This window comes from Falco biarmicus, chromosome 10 (assembly GCF_023638135.1).
Source record: "Falco biarmicus isolate bFalBia1 chromosome 10, bFalBia1.pri, whole genome shotgun sequence".
Lineage (NCBI taxonomy): Eukaryota > Metazoa > Chordata > Aves > Falconiformes > Falconidae > Falco > Falco biarmicus.
In genome coordinates this window covers 13,702,074-13,722,129 of record NC_079297.1, presented here as the reverse complement: position 1 = coordinate 13,722,129, position 20,056 = coordinate 13,702,074, and the positions used below count along the sequence as shown (strand labels likewise).

Sequence of the window (20,056 nt, the reverse complement as noted above, 5' to 3'; positions counted from 1 at the left end):
GGCCTGCGGGGCCATCCCGTCCCACCGCGGGCCGGCGCAGGGCCCCTTCCCGCACAGCCGGCCGCTCCCCGCCCCGCTCAGGGGGCGCGGGCCCGCAGCCCCCGCCCGCTTTGCGCCGCCCCGCGGCGGACCCGGCCCTGCGCTCCCCGCCGGCGGGGGGGGGAACGGGACACGGGGCCACCGGCCCCGACGCGCCTGTCTATGCGGGGAGGCAGCGCCGTGGGCTTGGTCTGCAACCGGCCCCGGTTCCTGGCAACGGCCATGGCGGGACCCAGGGGGGCTCCGCTGTCCCCTCCGCCTCCCCCCGCCCTCGGCAGGGCCGGCTCCTCACGGGCAGGGCCGGCTCCTCACGGGCAGGGCCGGCTCCTCACGGGCAGGGCCCCGCAGCTGTGCCCCCCGGCAGGGCCCCCGGGCGGGGTGCGGGCCGAGCCCCAGGCGCGGGCGGCCCGCGCGGGCGGCCGTTGGCGGTTGGCGGCGGGACGGGCCCGGGCGTTGCGGCGGGCTGAGGCGGGGCGGGCTGAGGCGCAGCGGCCTCCCCGGGCCGGCGGCTTCCCCGGGCCGCCCGCGACCCCCGGCGACTCCCGCTCAACGCGGGCCGAGCGCGGCGGCGAGGCCGGCCCCGGCCCTACCCGAGGCCGCCGTTGGGGCCCCGCGGCCCATGGGGGCGGCGCTGAGGGAGCCTGGGGCAGCGGAGGGCCTGGAGCCGCCCCCCCGGGCCGGTCTTGGCGGGGGACACCCGGTACCGTGAGCGGCGGTGTTGGAGCGGGAGGGGGGGCTGCCTGGGCTGGGAGGGGGACACCCGGCGGGAGGGGCGGCCAGGCCGCCTGGCAGCCGGCTCTGCGGAGCTGGGGCCGTGCCGTGTCACCTGGCGGGGGGACAGAGCCGGTGTTAGCGGCAACTCTTACACCCCCCCGCCCCCTTTTTTATTTGTGTTATGGGCAGCACTGATAACTGTGGCAGGTGTCACGGTTTACCGTGAGAGGCACTGGTAGCCGCTTAGGTCTCCCGTGGCCATGTCGGGCTCGGTCCCGGAGGAGCCGCAGCGCTCCACCCCGCAAGGCCCGGCTGGCGATCCCCATCCCGGGCCACTCGCTGCCGCCCCGGGCGGCTCCAGTGACCCTCCCTTCGGTGAGCACAGCCTCGGCTTGGCCACCACGGAGGTCAGCCTGGTGGAGATGACGGAGATGGAGTATACCCAGCTGCAGCACATACTTTACTCCTACACGGAGGCACAAGCTGGTGAAGGTGATGTGGAAGCCAGGCTGGGGGCTTTCTCCTTGCCTGGTAGCTGTGCTGAACCCCCTCCGTGCCAGGTGAACCCCGGGCAGGAGGGGTGTCCGTCGGCCCACTGCGGGAGCCAGCCGGTGTTCCCGGTGCCCGGCCAGGCTGGGTTACCCTCTGACAGCGCTTTGCTCAGCACCAGCCCGCATTTGGGCTATGCTGACTTCCAGGAGCTCAGGATGATGCTACTGAGTGAGTCTAACCTCCCTTCGAATGAAACGGATCAAATGCCTAACGGTAGCTCTGTAGAAGTCCCAGGGCACAGTTTAGTAAAAGTTAAATGTGGTGAAAATTCTGTTGGGCTGCATAAAGAAAACATACTTGCTGAAAATTTGGTACTGGCACCAGAGGCCAGGTCTAAAACTGCAGTCAGAGTTCGGTTGGAAGAAAGATTCAACAGCATCCAGAGAGAAAACCCCAGATGCCAAGAACCCCAAGAATCTGGAGTAACTCTTAACAAGTGTGTTGCAATTAATTTTAGTTTATGTTGTTAAACTATGTATCATCGTATAGTTCAAAACATTTTCTGAATGAAACCTAAGAACAATACTTTTTTTAATACACAAGAATGATGGGTTGGGCTTTTTAAACTGCCAATCAAACATGCCTGCAGCTCCACTGACGTCAGATTAGGCCCCTCTGTATGTTTCATAAATACTACAGCGTGTAGTCCCCAGGTTAGTTAATTACAATAATTTCTTTAATGTAAAGAAGGGTGAGAGAACTAGTTTTAACTTGCCACTTGCTAAAAGCAAAGTAAAGATTGTAATAAAATACTAAGAGCAACTGATTAGTATTACAATGTGGAGGCTTGACTACAGGGAAAACTTTGAGGAAAAATACTGTGTTACAGCCTGGCTCTGTAACTGTATTAGCGTGCTAATAAAACATTTTATTGAGGCATAAAGCTGAATTGTTACTGCACAGAATGAAATACTTTCTCAGCTGGTTTTTGTTTTGTTTTGTCCCTGAAGTAGATAGTATGGGAATAACTGATTTCTGTTTACAGTAAGTGAAAGTGGTTTCTTGGTGATAGTTACTAGAAGTATGTGTAGCTGTAGATTTTTCTGCACTCATTTTCATGTAGTCAGTCTGTTTACTGTGTTGTGTTTTTTGATTTGTTTTGTTTTGGTTTTTAAGTTTAGTAACATTGATTCGACAGCCATCAAAACTGATAGCTGTTCCTGTGCGTCAGCAAGAAAACAAGTGTGCTGCATTAGGGACAAGTAAGACTGCAGCTGCCAAGCCTTCTGTACAGATGACATACCCATTATTTACCATGAATGCATGTTCTGCTGCTGGAAGTGCTAATCCTTTGCAAGCACAGGTAGGTAGTGTGTTCACCACTGATTGAACTCTGCTAATTTCAAATGCTAATAATGTTACCCAAGAGGTGTAATAGAATTCTAAAGCTTTCTGTTAAAGTTGTGACTTGATTTGGATAAGGATAATCAATGATCTGTAATGCAATTTATTTATTCTTATGTTAATTTTTAACACCATACTTACTCAAATTACTTGTGTAGCCTTTTTAATAATGTGCATCCAGGCAATGATCAGTAGATCATTAGATTTCTTACTAGAAAGGTATATTTTTTCTTGAGTTTATCAGTGTGTCATCAGCTTCATCTACACAAGACAAGGAGACAGTACCATTTTCTGTGATTCTTTTTTTTTCTATAATTTTGATGAAAAAGATATTTTTTTTTCTCCCCCAGCTCACAGTAACTTATGAAACAAGAGTGATAGTGTAGGACTTGGAAATGTCAGAGGCATCCCCAAAAGATCATCAGTCTGTCAAAATCCCATGGTTGTGTGCAGAAGTAATTGGGATTTCTTCTTATACAACGCATTGAATCACAGAGATAAAACTTAACATCAAGATATCAAAATAGTCTCTTTTTTATGTATATAGTCCCCAAAGTACTTCCTTTTTGTTTTCACAGACCTCTGGAACGTCTTGCGTTGTTTTGGAAGCTGCTAAACATGAAGACCTTGGGACACCCAAGACATTCTCTTTCTGCTGTCAGGAAGCTGAATCTGCGAAACAAACAGTTGGTGTTGTGAATAAAGCTTTGCCTGAGGAAGTTTGGATTAAAGTTCGAGGTAAACCACCTACCCCCTTTTCACTTAGCTTTCTCTTGCCTTCAAAACCACATTTTTTTCTGAATTTGCATGTTTTCTAGAATGAATATGGTTTTAGTGAATCATACGAGGTGTGGTTTTTGTCTGAGATGTGCTATAGGCAGTATGGGACTAGATTTCTCCAAAAGTTCGACACCTATGAGTTTAGCTATATTTTCAAAATTTTTTAGCACTTCCAGCTTGAAGTGAGAAAACCTGAGCTTGCAAAGTACCTTTCAAAATCTGGGCCTAGAGTAAGCAACTGATTTCTTTCTACACTTATGGTCCCCAAAGTTGATATAGCAGATCCAGGCAGGATCAAACTGGAGAACATTTAAAGGACTGCCTCAAATGCTTGTCAAAGGCAGGCATGGTCTTGTTAGGTTCTCTGAGAAAGTAGAATCTAGGTGGATTTTGAAACAGCAAGCAGTGCCTTAGGGCTTCTGAAGGACGTGCATTGCTGGACAAGAGGTGATCTAGGTTGGCAGTAAAGCTTCAAAGATTATTCCACCTAAAGAAAGAAACAAAATGTATTTTCAGAGAAAGAAAATTAGTATTTTCAGTAACTAGCGGGAGGGTTACAAACGTGTTCTTTTCCTTTTTATTTTTCCAAGAAGACACCTTATGCAAGCAAACGATAAACAGAAGAAGTTGCAGCCAAATAAGCACACTGGATCCAAACATAGATCGCAAACCTCTTGGTGAAATCCAGAATATGTGTGATAGTAGCCAGAGCACTGCACCTGCCCATGGCCCTTGGCAGTCAGCACAGTCAAATTCAAGCATGCAGCTGCAAAGTGGCCCACAGAACGGAATCACGCAGCGAAGAGAAAGACATAACCGCATAGAGAGAGACAGAAGGTAGTTTCTATGGGGAGTGGCAATACAAAGTTTTTGAAGCCTAAAATACTGATACTGTAATAAATCTGTCATTATCCAGAAAAATGTAAATTCAAACATATTTTGTTTTACCAACCAGAAAAAGCAGTGCAGGTGCTGAGGTTTTGGTGTTTGTTGTGGTCATCCTTGTTTTTTTTTTTTACTCTATAAACAAACAAAAAGAGATATTTCACCAGTTCTGTAAGGATCAGGTAACTTTGCTATAACATGACTAATATACAAATACAAAACTTGTAGCAAACAAAAAGAAGTCCCCAAAGTCCATGGCATGTAGGGCTTGTAGTCTTCCTTTTTTTATATTTTATTTCCTTCTCGCCCATCGGTTGACAACCTTCTCTATTTCCCTGCAGGCGCAGAATCCGGATTTGTTGTGATGAGCTGAATCTTCTGGTTCCGTTCTGTACTACTGATACTGATAAGGCAACGACTCTACAATGGACAACCGCGTTTCTGAAGTACATTCAAGAGAGGCATGGTGATTCCCTGAAACAGGTTTTAAATCTAATTTCATTCTTTCCCTTGATAAAAATGTGAAATGTTTTAAAGCTATCACAACATAGAGAAAAGTATACAGAATGCTTCTGCTTGGTGCTCTTTGTGAAGGACTGCTGTATCATTGAACCTTCCTTTAATTTTTTTTTAGCTGGTTCAGTTCAGTAGTGTGAAATCATGGGCTGTCCTTCAGTCAGGGTTTTCAAATCAGATTATTTTTTTTATTATTATTATGTTTTAGTTAGCTCAGTTCCTGAGCATTATACTATCTGCACAACAATGTAGAATTGAGGTCCTCTTCAGTCATTCCTCCCACAGTTTGCTCTGTTACATCCCACCTGTTTCACAGAGTTGTTTAATTTTCATGAACTAGCAGTTGGGGTTTGCAGCTATGTGTCCCTGCTGTCTCAGGGTGGGTGAGAGCAATAGGTTATGTGCCCTACAAGCAGCTCCCATGCTACCACTCCAGTAGTTGCAGCTCCAGAGTAATTGTGGCTCTGCTGAGTATCTTAAAAGAGAGTAGATGGAGTGTGGTCAGGAAAAGCTGCTTGGCTAGACGCTGGTATGGCCCCTCTGCACTTCCTATTAAAGGTTTGGGGTGGTTTTTTTCCAACACACTAGCAAAACAAAACCATACATCTCAAGTAAATAGCTGTATTAAACATAATCATTACTTATTTTTTGTATTTTGATTTTTAGGAATTTGAGAGTGTGTTCTGTGGTAAAACAGGCAGGAGACTAAAACCAGCAAGATCAGATTCATTTATAACGTGTCCAGTGCAGGAAAACATGCATGGCCATGGAGACCAAGTAGTCTGAACTGGCTGCCTTGACTTGCATGACAAGTGTGGCTAAAAGTGGCACAAGCTGTATTTTATTTGTTCTGTTTACATACTGAACATGAATATAAAATGTAACTTGTAAAAATAGATAAATAGAGCTTTAAAGAAAACATTCTTTACTCAAAATGGAAATGAAAGTTAACTACCGACAGTCAAAATCAGTGCTCCGTTAAAGGGGCTTTGGGACCAGAAGGTACAAGCAAATGTCATGACAGCGAAGTGTTTTTCCCCTTTAGTTATAAAAAAAAATGTGCTTTTTCTGTTTATTGTTCTGCTTTGGGGCTTTTTTATTGTTTTGGTTTGGGTTTTTTTAAAGATGATCCAGTCCAGATAGGAATAGTTGTAGCACATCAATCTGTCCTGTTATTTTAATGTCTAGATGCAAATGTACTCTTCAAGTGTAAAAAGAAATTACAAGTCACCATATTATAATGCTCATCTTTTCCATTAAAAATTTAAAGGTTTTATTGGTTAATAAGTGCATAATTTCTAAACTGTGCTGATGTTATGAAGTTTACATTTGCCATACATATTCTAACATACTTGGCCCCAAAGAATAATAGAATGGTGTTAGCATTTTTCTTTTTTTAAATACAGTACTGTTTTTAAAGTCTTATCACACAACTGTCCACAGGTTCTTGTGTTGTTATTTTAGTCCAAGTGGCATATCGTAGACAGTAGAATATTTCAATGCACAAAATATTTTCATATTTAAAGATAAATAAGATTCCTTTGTTCATAGGCTTTAGCATATAGGGCAGAAATGGAGTAGTGCGTGAGCCGGGAGAGGGTTTATTTATTTTTTTAAAACAGATGATACTAGCAGGTTTTAAAGTACCAAAGGGTCTCCCAATATAAGTACTGGTTTAAATCACGGATATGGAGAGTTTTGCAGCAGTTTATTTCTGAACAATCCTAGTAAAACCACTTCTGGAAAATGGACCTCAGCTGAGTTTGATGTGTATAATGACACTTACAACATCACAAAAAAAAGGTTAAAAAAAATCTCCTTTTATTTTTACAACAGTTCATACAGGTGTTTTTGGCTGGACTTTAGAAGAGCATCCTTCCTTATTTAGGGTTTCATTCACAATTACTGTGCAAATAGCTTAGGTACAGGTCGTGAAAATGCTGTTACTTAATTTCCTTTATTATCATATGGAAATATACAAAAATTCTCCCCTGTAAATCAAAATATATACATTACACTTTTTGCGGAATTTGATTGCAAGAGGATTACTGTTCACTACTCTCGGCAAATATTTGAGGTGCATTCTGAAAATCGATAACTGACAGCATACGTGTAAACTACAGCCTTTACTTAGGCCAGAATCTTAAGATATTAAAGTCCAGGGTATTTAAATGCCTAATTTCCACTGATGGAAGTAGCAGTTAGGTGCCTGAATACCTTAACATCTGTCTTACTGCACAAACCTGCGTAACTGAAGTCAGTGGGAGCAGCACCAAGGAATTCAGTTGACAAGGCTCAAACATTTATACAGAAAAGTCGTGATCTTTAGTACACAGCTGCAGCGGGGGGAGGTGATGGTAAAAAGGAACAATGCCTCCTCTTGCAGGTCTCTTGAACAAAAGGAGAAAGGGAAGGTGAGGGTGTTTAGCAATAAAAATTCTGGAAAATAATTGGAGGAGGGGAGGAGAAAATACTCATAAAGCATCTTTTTAATTAAAAGTTTTCATCTGATGCTTTCTCTTTCATAGAACTGTGTCAAAGTCTCCACTTAATGTAATAGAAGGAACATCTGTCCATTTATCACTAGGAGGATTCTGCTTGTTTTCTTACAATGCACTGTTTATTTAAATATTCAGTCACTTCTCCATTTCTTGTACTGTCGTTTTATGATTTTTTGGAAGTTGATGCTCCAACAGCTCCCATGCAGGCTGACGTGTCGCATATTCCTGGAGTTCCCTGAGCCCCAATAGCACCAGGAGTACCAGGATCCCCTGGAAGACCGGGTTCACCCTGAGCACCATCACGACCATTTTTAGTAATTCCAGGTACACCAGGTGGTCCTAAACAAGAAGGGGAAAAAAAGGTTATTTCCTTCCTTTTATTTTTTAAAATATATTTATATGTAAGTGTTACTTTTAGTGTTCTTAAAATACTTTGTCTGTACATGAGACTTGTTATGGCCTGTTGAGTACAAGGTGTTCAATAAATTTACCCTGAATCCGGAGTATGTGCGTTGGATTTTTTAGAGTGCCTTTGGCTTTGCTGGAATTACCTCGGTATAGCTGAAGATGGATGTTCAGTATTGCGCTTCCGTTACGCACGTGTCTGTTCCGACTTTTGACGACCACTGTAGAACTGGATGCCGTCTCAACACTACCTTAGTTAGTGTCTGACTCCATGAATAATAACAAGTAATTTGTACCCAGGTTTATTTGATGACATCCCTTAATAGTTTGCCCAAGGGATGCCCTGGATGTGTGAGCTCACAGCTATCCCTCCTTCCTGGCCCCCAGCGTGCTCCTTAGTGGGAGGCTGTGGCCTTCAGCTCCTTCAATTCATTGCACCTCCTTAAGTCTAATTGTAATTAAGATTCTGAGTAAAGGGAGTGGAGAGAATGACAATACAGAACATCTCCCTGACATTACAGATGAGGAGCTTCCTTTATACCTGTGTCTAATTTAAAAAATTTGCTCACAATGAAAGACATAGTTTTTTTATTGGGAAAAATAATTTCTGCTTTGAGTGGACTCAAGCTATTATTTTTATTTTTTTCCTTCAGATGCTAAAAATAATTCACAAAACACTAATTTTTGTAACAGCAAGCTACTGAAGCCTTCCGAAAAACTATAAAATATGATTCTGTCTTCTTGAGGGACAGCATTTCTGTCTTAATTAGGTAGAGAGATGCTGCCTGATTCTTTTTATTCATGTAAGTGATGAATTGCATCTACTGTTGATCTCCTTAAGTTTCGTAAGTAGGAGAAATGCTCTCAATATCTGATATGTGAAACATAGCCTCTTTTTACATGCTTTGGAAAAGAAAACATCTATGGAGTAATGCAGTGATTTTACGGAAGAATAAGACAACTGAGTATAAATAATCTAGTTTTATGAAATTATATAGATGCAGAGCCTGCTTTTGGTGCCTGTAGCTTATTCACTGTACAGACATCACCACAATTAGAACAGCTGCTTTAATTGGTGGGCAAAATAAAGAATATTTTTCCATTTTTTTTAATAGGTATTCATTCCTTTGCATAAATCAATCTCTTGCGAAGAGATTCATGACTTCAGGAACTGGGATTATAGGCAGGTACAGAGCAATCACACCACTATCTCTCAAAATTATTACGCTAGGAATTTATATTGGTTTCTGGTAAAATGAAATACCGTCCCTGATTTCTCATTTGATCCAGAAACATGAGCTGAGGTTTGGAGAACTGCAGCTGGTGGTCCAGGCTGTAGCTTTCACTGCAGGCATTCATTAAGCAGAGCAACAAAGAGACACCTGTCCGTCAGGAGACGGGCAGCAGGCATCGTTCTCTTGCCATAATCTGGAGTTAGGCACCTTTAAATAAACTGATACACTACCTGTTAATTAACTAGTTAGTTACTGCGTATGAAGTACCACTGAAAAGGAAAACCACCTGACACTGGCAGCCACGTGGGAGTAGTTAAGAAGGGTCCCTACCTCCCCATCTATAGAAGCTCTGACCTTTCACAGGCCATCAGTGGAGGAAACCAGCAGCCTTTTCTCAGAAACATTTAGGACTAGAGAGGATGTACTAATTAACTTCCACTGTTCAAACTGTCTGCACCTGCTGTTACCCACAGGAAAACCACCCTACTGTAATGATTACAGGGACAAAGCGATTGTAATATCCAGCCAACAACATGCAGAGCTGTCCCTCTTAAGCCCTTACTTTAGTCATGGTTTGTTACATTATTTGCACAGCCTTACCTTGAAGTCCTTGATCGCCGTCAGGCCCATCAATACCTTGACCAACAGGTCCTTTGTCTCCCTTCTCACCAGTGTCACCTTTAATCAGAAACAGACAATTTCAACAATGAGTTGCTACTGCAGCTGGATCCAGGGGCAGGAAACAGCGAGAGAAGCTCAGAATCCTCAGGACAGCACTAGGATCTTTGCTTGCACCGTGTCCCTAAAGATGCCCTCTGGGACTCCCGTTGCTCCCCAGGGCGCGGTCTTTCCCCCTCCACTGCTGAAATTACTACAAATTTGCAGTTTATTTCTGTGGGCATAAACCAGAAGCAGGTTGGTTTAGTCCTACTCACCTCTGGGACCAGGATCGCCGAGTTCTCCTGTTGGCCCTCTGTATCCAGGGGGACCACGAGGCCCAGGGTGCCCAACGCTTCCCACAGCGCCAGGAGGACCCGGGGGACCAGCGGGGCCAGGGCGACCCGTCATTCCAGGAGACAGGGGCTTTCTCAGGTTAGCAGCTAACTGTGCGATTTGATCTGAAAAGAACAATTACAAACTGCATGTGTGACATGTTCGCCCTTTGCTCGGCTGCTTGTCGTCTGCCACCGAGCGAAGGAGCAGCTGAAAATGCCGTCGGCTGGTGAAGCAGAGCGGGATGCCCGGCCAGCTCCTGCTCCCGGCCACTGCGATGTGCTCGCTGCTTCTGGCAGAGGGAAACACTGAATCTGTCCTCTCGGCTCACCTGTGGCCTCTTTTTTTTCTTTTAACATCTCCACAGAGGGAGATACTGGGCAGAAATCTGCAACCCGTTGATCTTTCCTGTTTCCTAAACCACTTTAAAAGAGCTCAAGCTAGAAAACAATACTGAAATAATGAATCCAAACCAGTTTCCTGAAACAAGCTTTCAGAGTTGCACTTCATCCCAATGGCCGAACAGTAACTCCAACGGCAGGGGACTGCTCCTCAGGGATGGGCCGTGCTGGGGAGGGGAGCTGGGAGCTGGGGTTCAGCACGCCGGCGCACAGGGCAGGTACTCATGGGTGAGGGGGCGTGATACGTGTGTCAAAGCTGCTTTCCAGCACACTTTGTATGTTGCCACGATGAATCATTTTAAAATACTAATTTTAGAAAAATGAAAGACATCCCAGAGAACAAGATGACCTCCTGAATAATCTCCTTACGTTAAAGGTCAACATGCTTTTTCTTATTAAGACAGAAAAATAAATTTCAGGAGTCATTTTATGTTCAGGATCTACTCATCTTCAGCTAAATACGGTAACTACAGTCCGCTTTCTCTCCGTAATACTCACCATTTATCATTTCCCCACAGAGTTCTCTTATATGTTGTTCACTGGCCTCTTTGCCCTGCAATTAAGAGAAGAATCTGTCCTTACACACACCACGTTACGATAACCAGCCCTCACAGAGGCTTCAGGCCACGAAACACATTTCCAGCAGCTCAGCAAGCAGCACAGGATCCTGCCTGAAGAGCAGTGGGGTTCCTGCCCACCTTCAAAAGACGACGGCTTCGATTCAGAAACTGTCGTGCTCATGGCAGCGATCAACCTTAACGTTGGGTATTTAATCTGGGGCGTCCTTGGCCTTTCCTGAATGATGAGCCGCGGGCCCTGCGCTACGGCGGAGGGCTGGCATTTGAAGGGCTCAACAGGAGCTGTGGTTTTAAATGACCAGTTTCTAACCCTGTTCTGTAATGGGGACGGTGACTTACAGCCTGGTCCCATGGGCACAGATAATTTGTCCACCCCTGTGAGAGAGGGGTTCTCCGAGGCACGCGTTCGGGGGCACTGCAGCCCTGACACCTGCAAACTCTTCATCTCTGTGCACGGGTGGATCCAGGACACAAGACTGAGAGCTTGCAGGCACAGTTACCTACTTCTGCCTGCTCAAATGCAAGGCCTTATTTTTTGAATAGGCATCTAAAATCCATGACCTATTGATTCTCCCCCAAGACTCCCTGACCGTGCCCCAGCAGCAGATAATACTTACAGGAGGCCCAGGTTTTCCCGTGATGCCAGGAATGCCCTGCTCCCCCTGATGGCCCATGGGCCCTGGGTGTCCCGGGATCCCTGGTACTCCAGCTGTCCCATTAGGGCCTTGGACACCTTTTGGACCGAGTTCTCCTCTTTTTCCTGGCTGTAATGAAGAAGAAAAAAACCCCAAACCACTTAAAACAGAAGACATGGTCCATTCTTTTCTCATGGGAATTAGTTAAGCCTTTCTTAAGATACAAATATCTTAAGGGCGAGTGTCAAAAGGACGGGGCCAGGCTCTTTTCAGTGGTGCCCAGCAACAGGACAAGGGGCAACGGGCACAAACAAACATGGGAAGCTCCATCTGAATACGAAGAAAAACTTCTGTGAGGGTGACAGAGCCCTGGCACAGGCTGCCCAGGGAGGCCGTGGCATCTTCTCTGGAGACATTCAAAACCTGCCTGGACACAGTCCTGTGCAACCTGCTGGAGGTGACCCTGCTTCAGCAGGGGGTTGGGCTAGGTGAGCTCCAGGGGTCACTTCCAACCCCCACCATTCTGTGATTCTTCAGGTTTCCCTAACTGCTCTGGCTGACCATGTACATTTCTGACATCATATGGGTGGGTTTATGTATATAGATTACGATAATAGGAGCAAAATTACCACATCTGAGTGTTTTCAGTGCCACAAAAAATTGTCATTGTCATAGATTTTATAACATGACTATGAAGAAAATATGCTTCTAGGAAATACCACCAGAACATAGTTTATGGAGATACATCATCAAAAGATGCAACAGGCATGTTTACTCCCAAATCTTTTGGGGCACGAGCCCGCAATGTCTTACACATACCTCTCCTTTTTGGCCAGGGGGACCAAAGGGACCCTGTCAGGAAGAAAAGGAAAAAAAGAAATAATGATCCATGCAGGCAATGTGCATGTAAAGCCAAACCTCCCAAGGTCCAGGAAGCCACAATGACATGTGCGTGGCATCCAATGGGCTTTTCTAGCAAAGGGGCCAGGAACGGCTATGGGATGCTGGGGACCAGGTTCAGCCCTGGCACACGGGGAGGACTCTGGCGTCAAGACTTGCCCCAGGTACCAACGCTGAACATGGGTCCCACCAACCTGGCTGCTTCTCGAGATGGACTGACCTGCCATGGGCAGAGCAGCATCAACCGCTCCAAGGAGCAAAATGACAAGCGAGTGCTGACACCCTCAGTTCTGCCAAGGCCATGCTGGCCACCCGGTGCTGCCTGGGGTCAAGAGCCGATGTACACCGTGAATACGGTGGCAGAAAGGTTTGGGCTGCTTTCTCCTTTTCGCAGCCAGCAAGGTTGGAGCTCTTGGATGGTTAATTCTGACTGACCACATTAGTTGTTGATACACGGTTCTCTAGACCCATCTGTTACTTGAGGAGTCAATTCTACTGAATTCAAGGACACTTACCAGTTCTCCTTTGTCACCTGGGAGGCCATCTGCTCCAGCAATGCCCTGGAAGTGAGATACCAGAATTAACAGTGCACAATTATTGAGAATAAGGCTCACTCTGAGACTTGGATAACCTCAGCTCCTAAGGCACATGGGGGCACTTGTCAGCTTATACAGCTGGTCCAGCAAAATGAAGTTCTGTCTTCCCGAAGCTGAATTTACGGTAGCTGATAAATGGCACTCGTGGTGTGGGGCAGCTTGCCAAGGACTAGGTGCCCTCTGCAACAAGCTGGTACTTGGATGAAAAGCTGAACTCACACAGATGACAGCCCTGATGGGGTGCCCATGAGAGACATCCACAGGCTGGCACTGGCATTCCTCGTACAGGGAATCTAAACTGCAGGTTCCCCAGCTCTGGGTCTCACAGAAAACATGGTTTGCTATGACAACTAAATGTCCAGTGTGACTGTGTCCTCTAGGCTTCCTCAGCAGAAAGAGTCACCCCCAGAACAGCTTCATCCCACCCGTAAACAGAAGTGATCCATCAACTTGGTAAGGACCATTCCTCTCCACTTTGGGGACCGTAACATAAGTGGCTGAAGTTCTGGTGACATTAATTTTACTAGCCATGACAAGAAGCATCAATTTGCTGGTCACCTCCACAAAGCCAACCGCAGTGCCTGCAATTTGAGCATCGCTGGGAGCGACACGAATCGCTGCAACCCGCCACCACCGGCCGCACGGGCAGCACATCCCGCGCCAAATGCTCTGCAGCAGAGCTGGCTTATTACATGGCAATTACAGCAGGTAATGAACATTGTTTGTGGTGACTTGTGGCTTTACAGAGGAAGTTATTTCAAGACAAATGGAGATGAGGCTGGTCTTTCCTTCAGCAGCAAAACAGAAACCACACAGGCACTGGCAAACGTAACAAGCAACACTTGCTGGAAGCGCACTCGCCTGCCGCTAAAAACAGTCACACATTAATGCAAGTCGTACACTTGGTAAAAACTGGCTCCAAAGCTCATCGCTGAGGTTAAGCCAATTACAGAAGTTAAGCAGCAAAAAGCAAAAGATTAAATTAGTCTATTAGTGTGCCAAGCTTTGAGGCTGGGGCAAATCGTCTTCATCAGGCATATGAAGTTCAATGAAAAGCTGTGCCACTTCACTCGGGATGCACATGCTGCGAGGAGCTCATACACAGCATGCCTTTGTGCTTCCAAAATGCACAGCAAGAGCGTAGCACTTTTATCACAGCATTTCCATATGTCTCCATTAGAACAGACTACATCTCTTCTGCCAATGCAGGAAAAACCGGACCGAAGAGGGTTTTGTTGGTGCCTGCTCCGGAATATTTTCATTTGAGGGAGGAAAAGCAGTTTGTGCTGCCAAAGGCTGTGCCTAAGGTAAGGCTTAAACGCCTCTGCTGGCTACAGCGTGGAAATTACCACTTACCTGGTTACCTTTGGGACCAGGAACACCAGTAGGACCCTGAAAATAAGTAAAAGAAAGAAGGCAAATGAGCTCAAGCTGTTATTTTCCTGTGAATTCCTGGTGCGGTCAGACGTTCCCTCACTCAGCACGGGGTTGGGAATTAGCCCCCCAGCTGCCAAGTAGGAGGGTCCAAATCTCATTTATGCTTCTTAGGAAACAAGAAGAGATGTTTAGCATCCTTGCTGGCTTTGCAGCACTCCCTACAGTCCCCAGTTTGTGCTGTAGGACAGTTCCCCGGCCCCTCACCAAGCCAGCAACAGCACAGGGCAGCTGCCAGACCAGGCAGGACCCCCCAGCTCAGGTCTGGTGGCTTCTGCCCACCATGTCCTCATCCTACCAGACCAGAGGGACTTGTTGACCTGGCTGGGCAATGCACTACTCTCCACCCGCCTGGCACAGGCTGTCTACACCAGCCTTTCTCTTACCGTCCTCCTCAATTTCCTAAATGAAACTAAAATGAACTCTGTGCTTTTAATCCTAGGTTTTCCAACCTTTTTCACAAAAGTAATCTTTCCCATCCATCCAAAAAACTCTTGTTTTGCTCCTGCCCCTCTGCTTTTCATTACTGTCATCTCACTACTGTGAGCGAAAAAGTAATTTTACAAATTCACAGATTAAAGCACAAGGTCCAGGGTGAGGCCGGTGGGCAACTGATCTCTGCGCTTCACACCTGAAGATGTGAGGAGGAGACAGAATTTACGTATGGTATAAAATGGACGAGAATATTTTTGTACTGTAAAGGCAAAAATCAGGATGTTCTTTCAAGGCTTTATTAGATGGTCACTTTTCCTGGAGATTTAGGGTTAGGTGCTCCTGACTTGGAGATTCATAGAACATCATGGCCAAGGGAACAGAATGTATTTAGATGGTGAGCTGATTATCACCTTAGGAATAATTCAGGCAACTTGAAAAATCCTTCCAATTTTATCTACCGGGCATTCACAGAGAGGACATGAGACATTTTCAGCCCTCTTTGTGGCTCTGGGTCCATATAACAGAGCCAATGAGGAGTTCAGGAGAACCCAGGATCTTTTTCTCTACTGCAAAATCTACATGGAAAATTCAACCATTCTACCCTGCAAACAGGATTTCTACAGCACATTCATCAATCTGGCGCCTGCAAACTGATCTTATTTTTTATAACTAGATCTAGAGATGGCTCAGCAGAACAGAGTCTTCAAGGAGGACAAACACATAACAAGGGCATAGCATTTTGCTCAGATCAAGCACTAAGTTAAAAAAGAGGGGGGATTTCTACTAAAGAGAAAATAATTCTCAGCAAAACAGACAACAATGTGGAAATGCAAAAATGGCCACAGCTATTTATAACTCCCATATGATGTTTGCCAATGGCAAAGGTGATATATTCTTTTCTGAATACCATCATCTAGATTTATACCTCTGACTTTGCCGAATCCCAAGGCTCCATGAAAGTTTATGGCAATAAAACACAGGTTAGTCACCAAAGACCATGTTCTGCGAGGAACATTCCCTTAAACAAAAGCTTAGCCCAAAGGAGTTTGGTTCAAAACTAATTTCCGAGCAGCAGGAACCAGTGACTCACATTTGTGTCACCCTATCAGTTAAACACATCGAACGTTGTTGGCCAAGCATCTAGTGATGCCAGTGTGGAGCTGAGAGAGATGTCGCCCCAGATGGCTGCTGGCATCCAGAATCCTCAGGAATTTGATCATAATAAAAATCCTTAGAAAAAATATTTGCCTGTTGCTACCTCAGTCAGCAATACCAGTCAAATCCTTCCCCTCCCCAATATCCCACTCCAACAAGATGGTTTATAGCATCTTAATGCTATTTTGTATCTCATGATCAAATGCACTAAACCTTTTGTATTTTTTATGCCAGCAAAAACACTCACTGATATGCTGGTTTATATTCCTGGCCACAGTCGGTCCAAGGACCGTGAAAAAGCCTATCAGTACCTGCTAACTCAGGCTTGCAGGAATTACTATTTTTTTTTTTCAAAGAATAAAAAAACCCCACAATTGATTTCAGGAGAGTGTGATGGGCTAGCTGCGGCTGTGTAATTCCATCCACCCTGTATTTGCAGATCTCTCTATACACACCAGGACCAGCAGGCTGGGTTGGCAGTAAAGCAAACCCAGGGCAGTGCCTGCTGCGCTTTGCCCACCCCCAGCAGCAAAGGCTGGTTTGTTTAAGCTATAAAGACACGGTCTGATGTTTTAGGGTCTTCCCAGCCCAAATCTTGTGCCCGGCAATAAGCGTGGAAATGGGCCTTGCTGGTTGCTGGTGCAGCCCTCGCTGCTCCCAGCACAGAGGTGGCCTGGGGGCACACGTGGCTGTCACCGACACCAGTGGCACTGGGCGGGCAGGGGAGGTTACACCGAGCACCAGTTGCATTCGTGGAGGTGGAAAGTCTCCAGCATCACCCACACCTGCCAGCATGCTGTCCTGGGGAAAGCTGTTAATGAGCTGGGGTGTTAAGAAACAATAAACAATTACATCTTTAGAGTAACTACACTTAACTTCAGAGCCAGAAATAAAACCTAGGTGCCTTTTTTTTTTTTTTTTTTCTTTAAGCATATTTTCCCTCCCTCTGCTCTCTGGAGACCAGGCTGCTCTGTGCAGGGGCCTCCTCCCCTCTGCACGTACATTTTTCACCGCAGCGAAGCCCTACACACAGTCAGAACCCTGCAGCTCCACAATAACCCTCCTGTTCCACACTCCCAGGCTCACAGTCCCTCCAAGAGGCTTTTTTAGACCTGCCTGGAGCCAACACAGAAGGGCCATTGTGAGACTCCCGCGGTGCCACTGTGATTGCTTACACAGAAACGTCACCTTAAAGCTGGAGCCGAGGCAGGAGCGAACACACGGCTACTGTTCCCCTGCAAATGCCCTTCACTTTGCCCTGCTGGCTTCCTTTAAATGAGAATGAATTCATTTAAATAAAAAGTCACCTTTATTCTGAGGTGTGGGGCCCGAGTCTGCTGCTGTTCAGAAAGAAAATCACCGAGCAAACTGCAATTTAAAAAAACCCCAGAAAACGTAATCAAGTGTCTGAGTAACAAAAATGTGTGGCACAGCTCTGCTGGGCTCATGGGGGGAACGCTTGGGGGAAATCAGCATAGAGAGCAGGGAAAAAGCCCAAGGATTGTCTGGTCTGGCTAGGACAGGTTCCCAAAGTCTCTTCTAAACGATCCACCCTGTCTAGAAATAGTGGAAGTTCCTGCATGGAAGCAGAAACAAGGAGAGGAACAGAAGAGGTGGGATGCACAAATCCTGCTCCCCACCTAGGGTCCGTCTTGGGCACCAGCAGCCTCAGAGGAGGGACTGGGACCCCAGTGCGTGTTTGCTGGGGTGACATCAGCTCCCCCGTGCTCAGGGCCCCCCTACGCCCTGATTTCCTATCTCCCAAGCAGGAATTAGTTACAGATGTCTCCTTACCCTGTCACCCAACTCTCCACGAAGTCCAGTCGGACCAGGGAGGCCGGGTTCGCCACTGGCACCTTTGGGACCCTGTTAGGAAAACAAAAACCAGAAGCTACAGCTTCGGCACCAGGAAAGCCTGCGTGTCCTGACGTGCCCAAGGCTCACCAACCTCCGTGACATGTTCTAAAAGGTCATTTGCCTTCGGTCTCCTCTCTGCTGTTCCCCCAGGACCTCGGGGCCGCTCGCTGGCACCCCCGGCGCTGGCTGGCACAGCTCGCTCTGGTCCCTGCCCCCATCACAGCCCAGCTCAGCCCCTGCCGAAGCGCTGGGAATCCCACCTGTGACTCCCGATGGAGCGATGCTCCCAGAAGGTAGCACCAGTTTTTGCAGCCAGTTTCACTGGGGAGTGGGGAGCAGCTGTGAATGCTCCATGGGGGGGGGAGGAATGCGAGTCCCCAGTGCGGCAGAAGGGAGGAGGGAGCTCGCTGAAGACAAACAGGCTGGGAGCACCCAGGTGGAGGAGAAATTAAGGTGTTTATGTAGGTCAAACTGCAATCTTTCTTTTGCAAACAAACACTAAATATGAATGGTTCCAGCAGGCAGCTTATCTGGCCTCGTGCTCCTTCTACTGCCCTGTTTTAATAGAGGCATCAAACCGGTCCTGGCAAACGGGAAGATGTTTCTTCCCATCACTTGTTGCCATCAGGCTATTGCCTTGCCCGAGGTTTGCAGTTTGGCGGTGGCCCGCCGAAACACAGTGCACGTGGAATTACCCTTGTCAGCACACCAACCTGGAAACCTCTGACACCGGGGGCTCCCATCGGGCCTTGAAGACCAAGTGGCCCCTGAAAAAAGAAAGATGAGTTTAGGAAAGGAGAAAATTCAGGGCCAGGTAGGTCACTTGTGTCATTAAATCGGTTCACTTGAACAGAAAGAGCTCATGCAGTTCTGTACTGCAGCGCACTTTGCCCAGCAGCATTGCTGATGAACGCGATGAGCCACTGTAAAGCGCTGCTTGGTGTTTACTGAGCTGTGTTAATATTAACAGGAATGCTTATTTGTATATATTAATGCCTGAGAACATACCATACTCATGAGTGGGAAAGATCAACAACAGCAAAAAGTGGTAGCATGACAGAGCATAGACACTATACATTAAAGGGGATCTGCTATCCCATTATTATGCTTTTAATTGATCCAGTTCTGCAGGAAAATATTGTAAAATGGGTGCTGCACACACTTGGAAATGAAAAATGGCAACTGCATCCACTTCCTTGGACATGCTTGGTACCAGCAATGTAGAAGGCAGAGGTATCTACACTACTAGCACAGGTGGGTTTAAGAGCCTGGCTCGCTAGACAGAACACGAACATCACCATTAGGAGTCTCTATTGCTTCCTACTGAGAAAAATCACATAAGCGATAAAGATCTTAGGTGAAAAAAAATACCCTAAGTAATTTAGGCATCTAAATCCCGTTTTGTGAAGTGTCTTCTTGAAACAGATGCCTTAGGCAAACTTCTGTCACAAGGCAGGACTTCAGCTTTGCCTCCTTTCACAGCTGTCTCTGCTGGGCGCAAGGTTAAGGGACACAAACAAACTGCAACCTGAGCGGATCCCTCGGCACGGACTGTCCACCTTGCCCAAGGAACCAGCTGCCCACTGGATCACACTGCCCTGTGCCCTCTGTTAAAATGGCATCTGTATTTTTTCCTTAAGTATTGTTTAGCCCTACAAAATTCTCCCTGTTATCTGAGTATCCACTGTCTCTCCTGATTTTTTCGGGCTGTCATGAAGAGGAATGATGGGTGACGCTGTACGATCTGAACCATGTGCCCTTATCCCTGCCTGGCTCTCAGGATCAGCACGGCCGTATCTGTGCAGAAACCAGTGGCTGCCCAGACGAAGGAGCTGATCTGCTGAGATCCAGCAGCATCCTTTGGGCTAGAGAACTAACTGCTCAGGTGTCTTTGTGGCTACTGTTTCCACTTCTGTTCTCTGCTTGTCATTCAGTAAGTAACTTCTGAGAGTCGTAAGTAAAGAACTCTAGGAAAGTGAAGTTAAAACTCATCAAAAGTGCTGCTGCTGTGCTGCTGCCTTTAAAAGTGGTGGGACCTGACAGAGCCAGACAGCCTCTGGATGGGAAGAAGCCCTTGCTAGGCTACGCTAAATAAAGCCGA

General features: G+C 46.5%; 2 protein-coding genes across 7 annotated transcripts in view; one reads left to right on the top strand and one right to left on the bottom strand.

Moving 5' to 3' along the window:
- Nucleotides 1-797: 797 nt before the first annotated feature.
- TCFL5 (transcription factor like 5) lies at nt 798-6,494 on the top strand. 2 transcript variants are annotated; one of them, XM_056354586.1, is made up of 6 exons: nt 798-1,741; nt 2,422-2,608; nt 3,228-3,387; nt 4,023-4,266; nt 4,656-4,797; nt 5,497-6,494. In XM_056354586.1, the coding sequence occupies exons 1-6, from the start codon at nt 1,014-1,016 to the stop codon at nt 5,614-5,616; spliced, it is 1,581 nt and encodes a 526-aa protein (XP_056210561.1). In that variant the 5' UTR covers nt 798-1,013; the 3' UTR covers nt 5,617-6,494. The 2 variants fall into 2 exon arrangements, with proteins under 2 accessions (XP_056210561.1, XP_056210560.1); XM_056354585.1 differs by having other exon boundaries at nt 4,020-4,266.
- Nucleotides 6,495-6,634: 140 nt separating this feature from the next.
- Nucleotides 6,635-20,056, bottom strand: part of COL9A3 (collagen type IX alpha 3 chain) — a 41,096-nt gene continuing 27,674 nt past the window's right edge. For all 5 annotated transcript variants that reach the window (XM_056354582.1, XM_056354579.1, XM_056354580.1 and 2 more), the window contains 10 exons: nt 18,669-18,722; nt 17,893-17,964; nt 14,431-14,466; nt 12,994-13,038; nt 12,398-12,430; nt 11,561-11,707; nt 10,864-10,918; nt 9,907-10,089; nt 9,572-9,649; nt 6,635-7,670 (listed from right to left, as the gene is read on the bottom strand). In XM_056354582.1, coding sequence (XP_056210557.1) covers nt 7,495-7,670; nt 9,572-9,649; nt 9,907-10,089; nt 10,864-10,918; nt 11,561-11,707; nt 12,398-12,430; nt 12,994-13,038; nt 14,431-14,466; nt 17,893-17,964; nt 18,669-18,722 — 879 coding nt within the window. In that variant the 3' untranslated portion in view covers nt 6,635-7,494. The remainder of the gene's footprint in view (nt 7,671-9,571; nt 9,650-9,906; nt 10,090-10,863; nt 10,919-11,560; nt 11,708-12,397; nt 12,431-12,993; nt 13,039-14,430; nt 14,467-17,892; nt 17,965-18,668; nt 18,723-20,056) is intronic.

Coding starts and splice junctions, on each gene's coding strand:
- TCFL5 (XM_056354585.1), top strand. CDS start 1,014: ATGTCGGGCTCGGTCCCGGAGGAGCCGCAGCGCTCCACCCCGCAAGGC. Junction 3,388..4,019: donor AGTTTGGATTAAAGTTCGAG/GTAAACCACCTA, acceptor TATTTTTCCAAG/AAGACACCTTATGCAAGCAA. Junction 4,267..4,655: donor CGCATAGAGAGAGACAGAAG/GTAGTTTCTATG, acceptor ATTTCCCTGCAG/GCGCAGAATCCGGATTTGTT.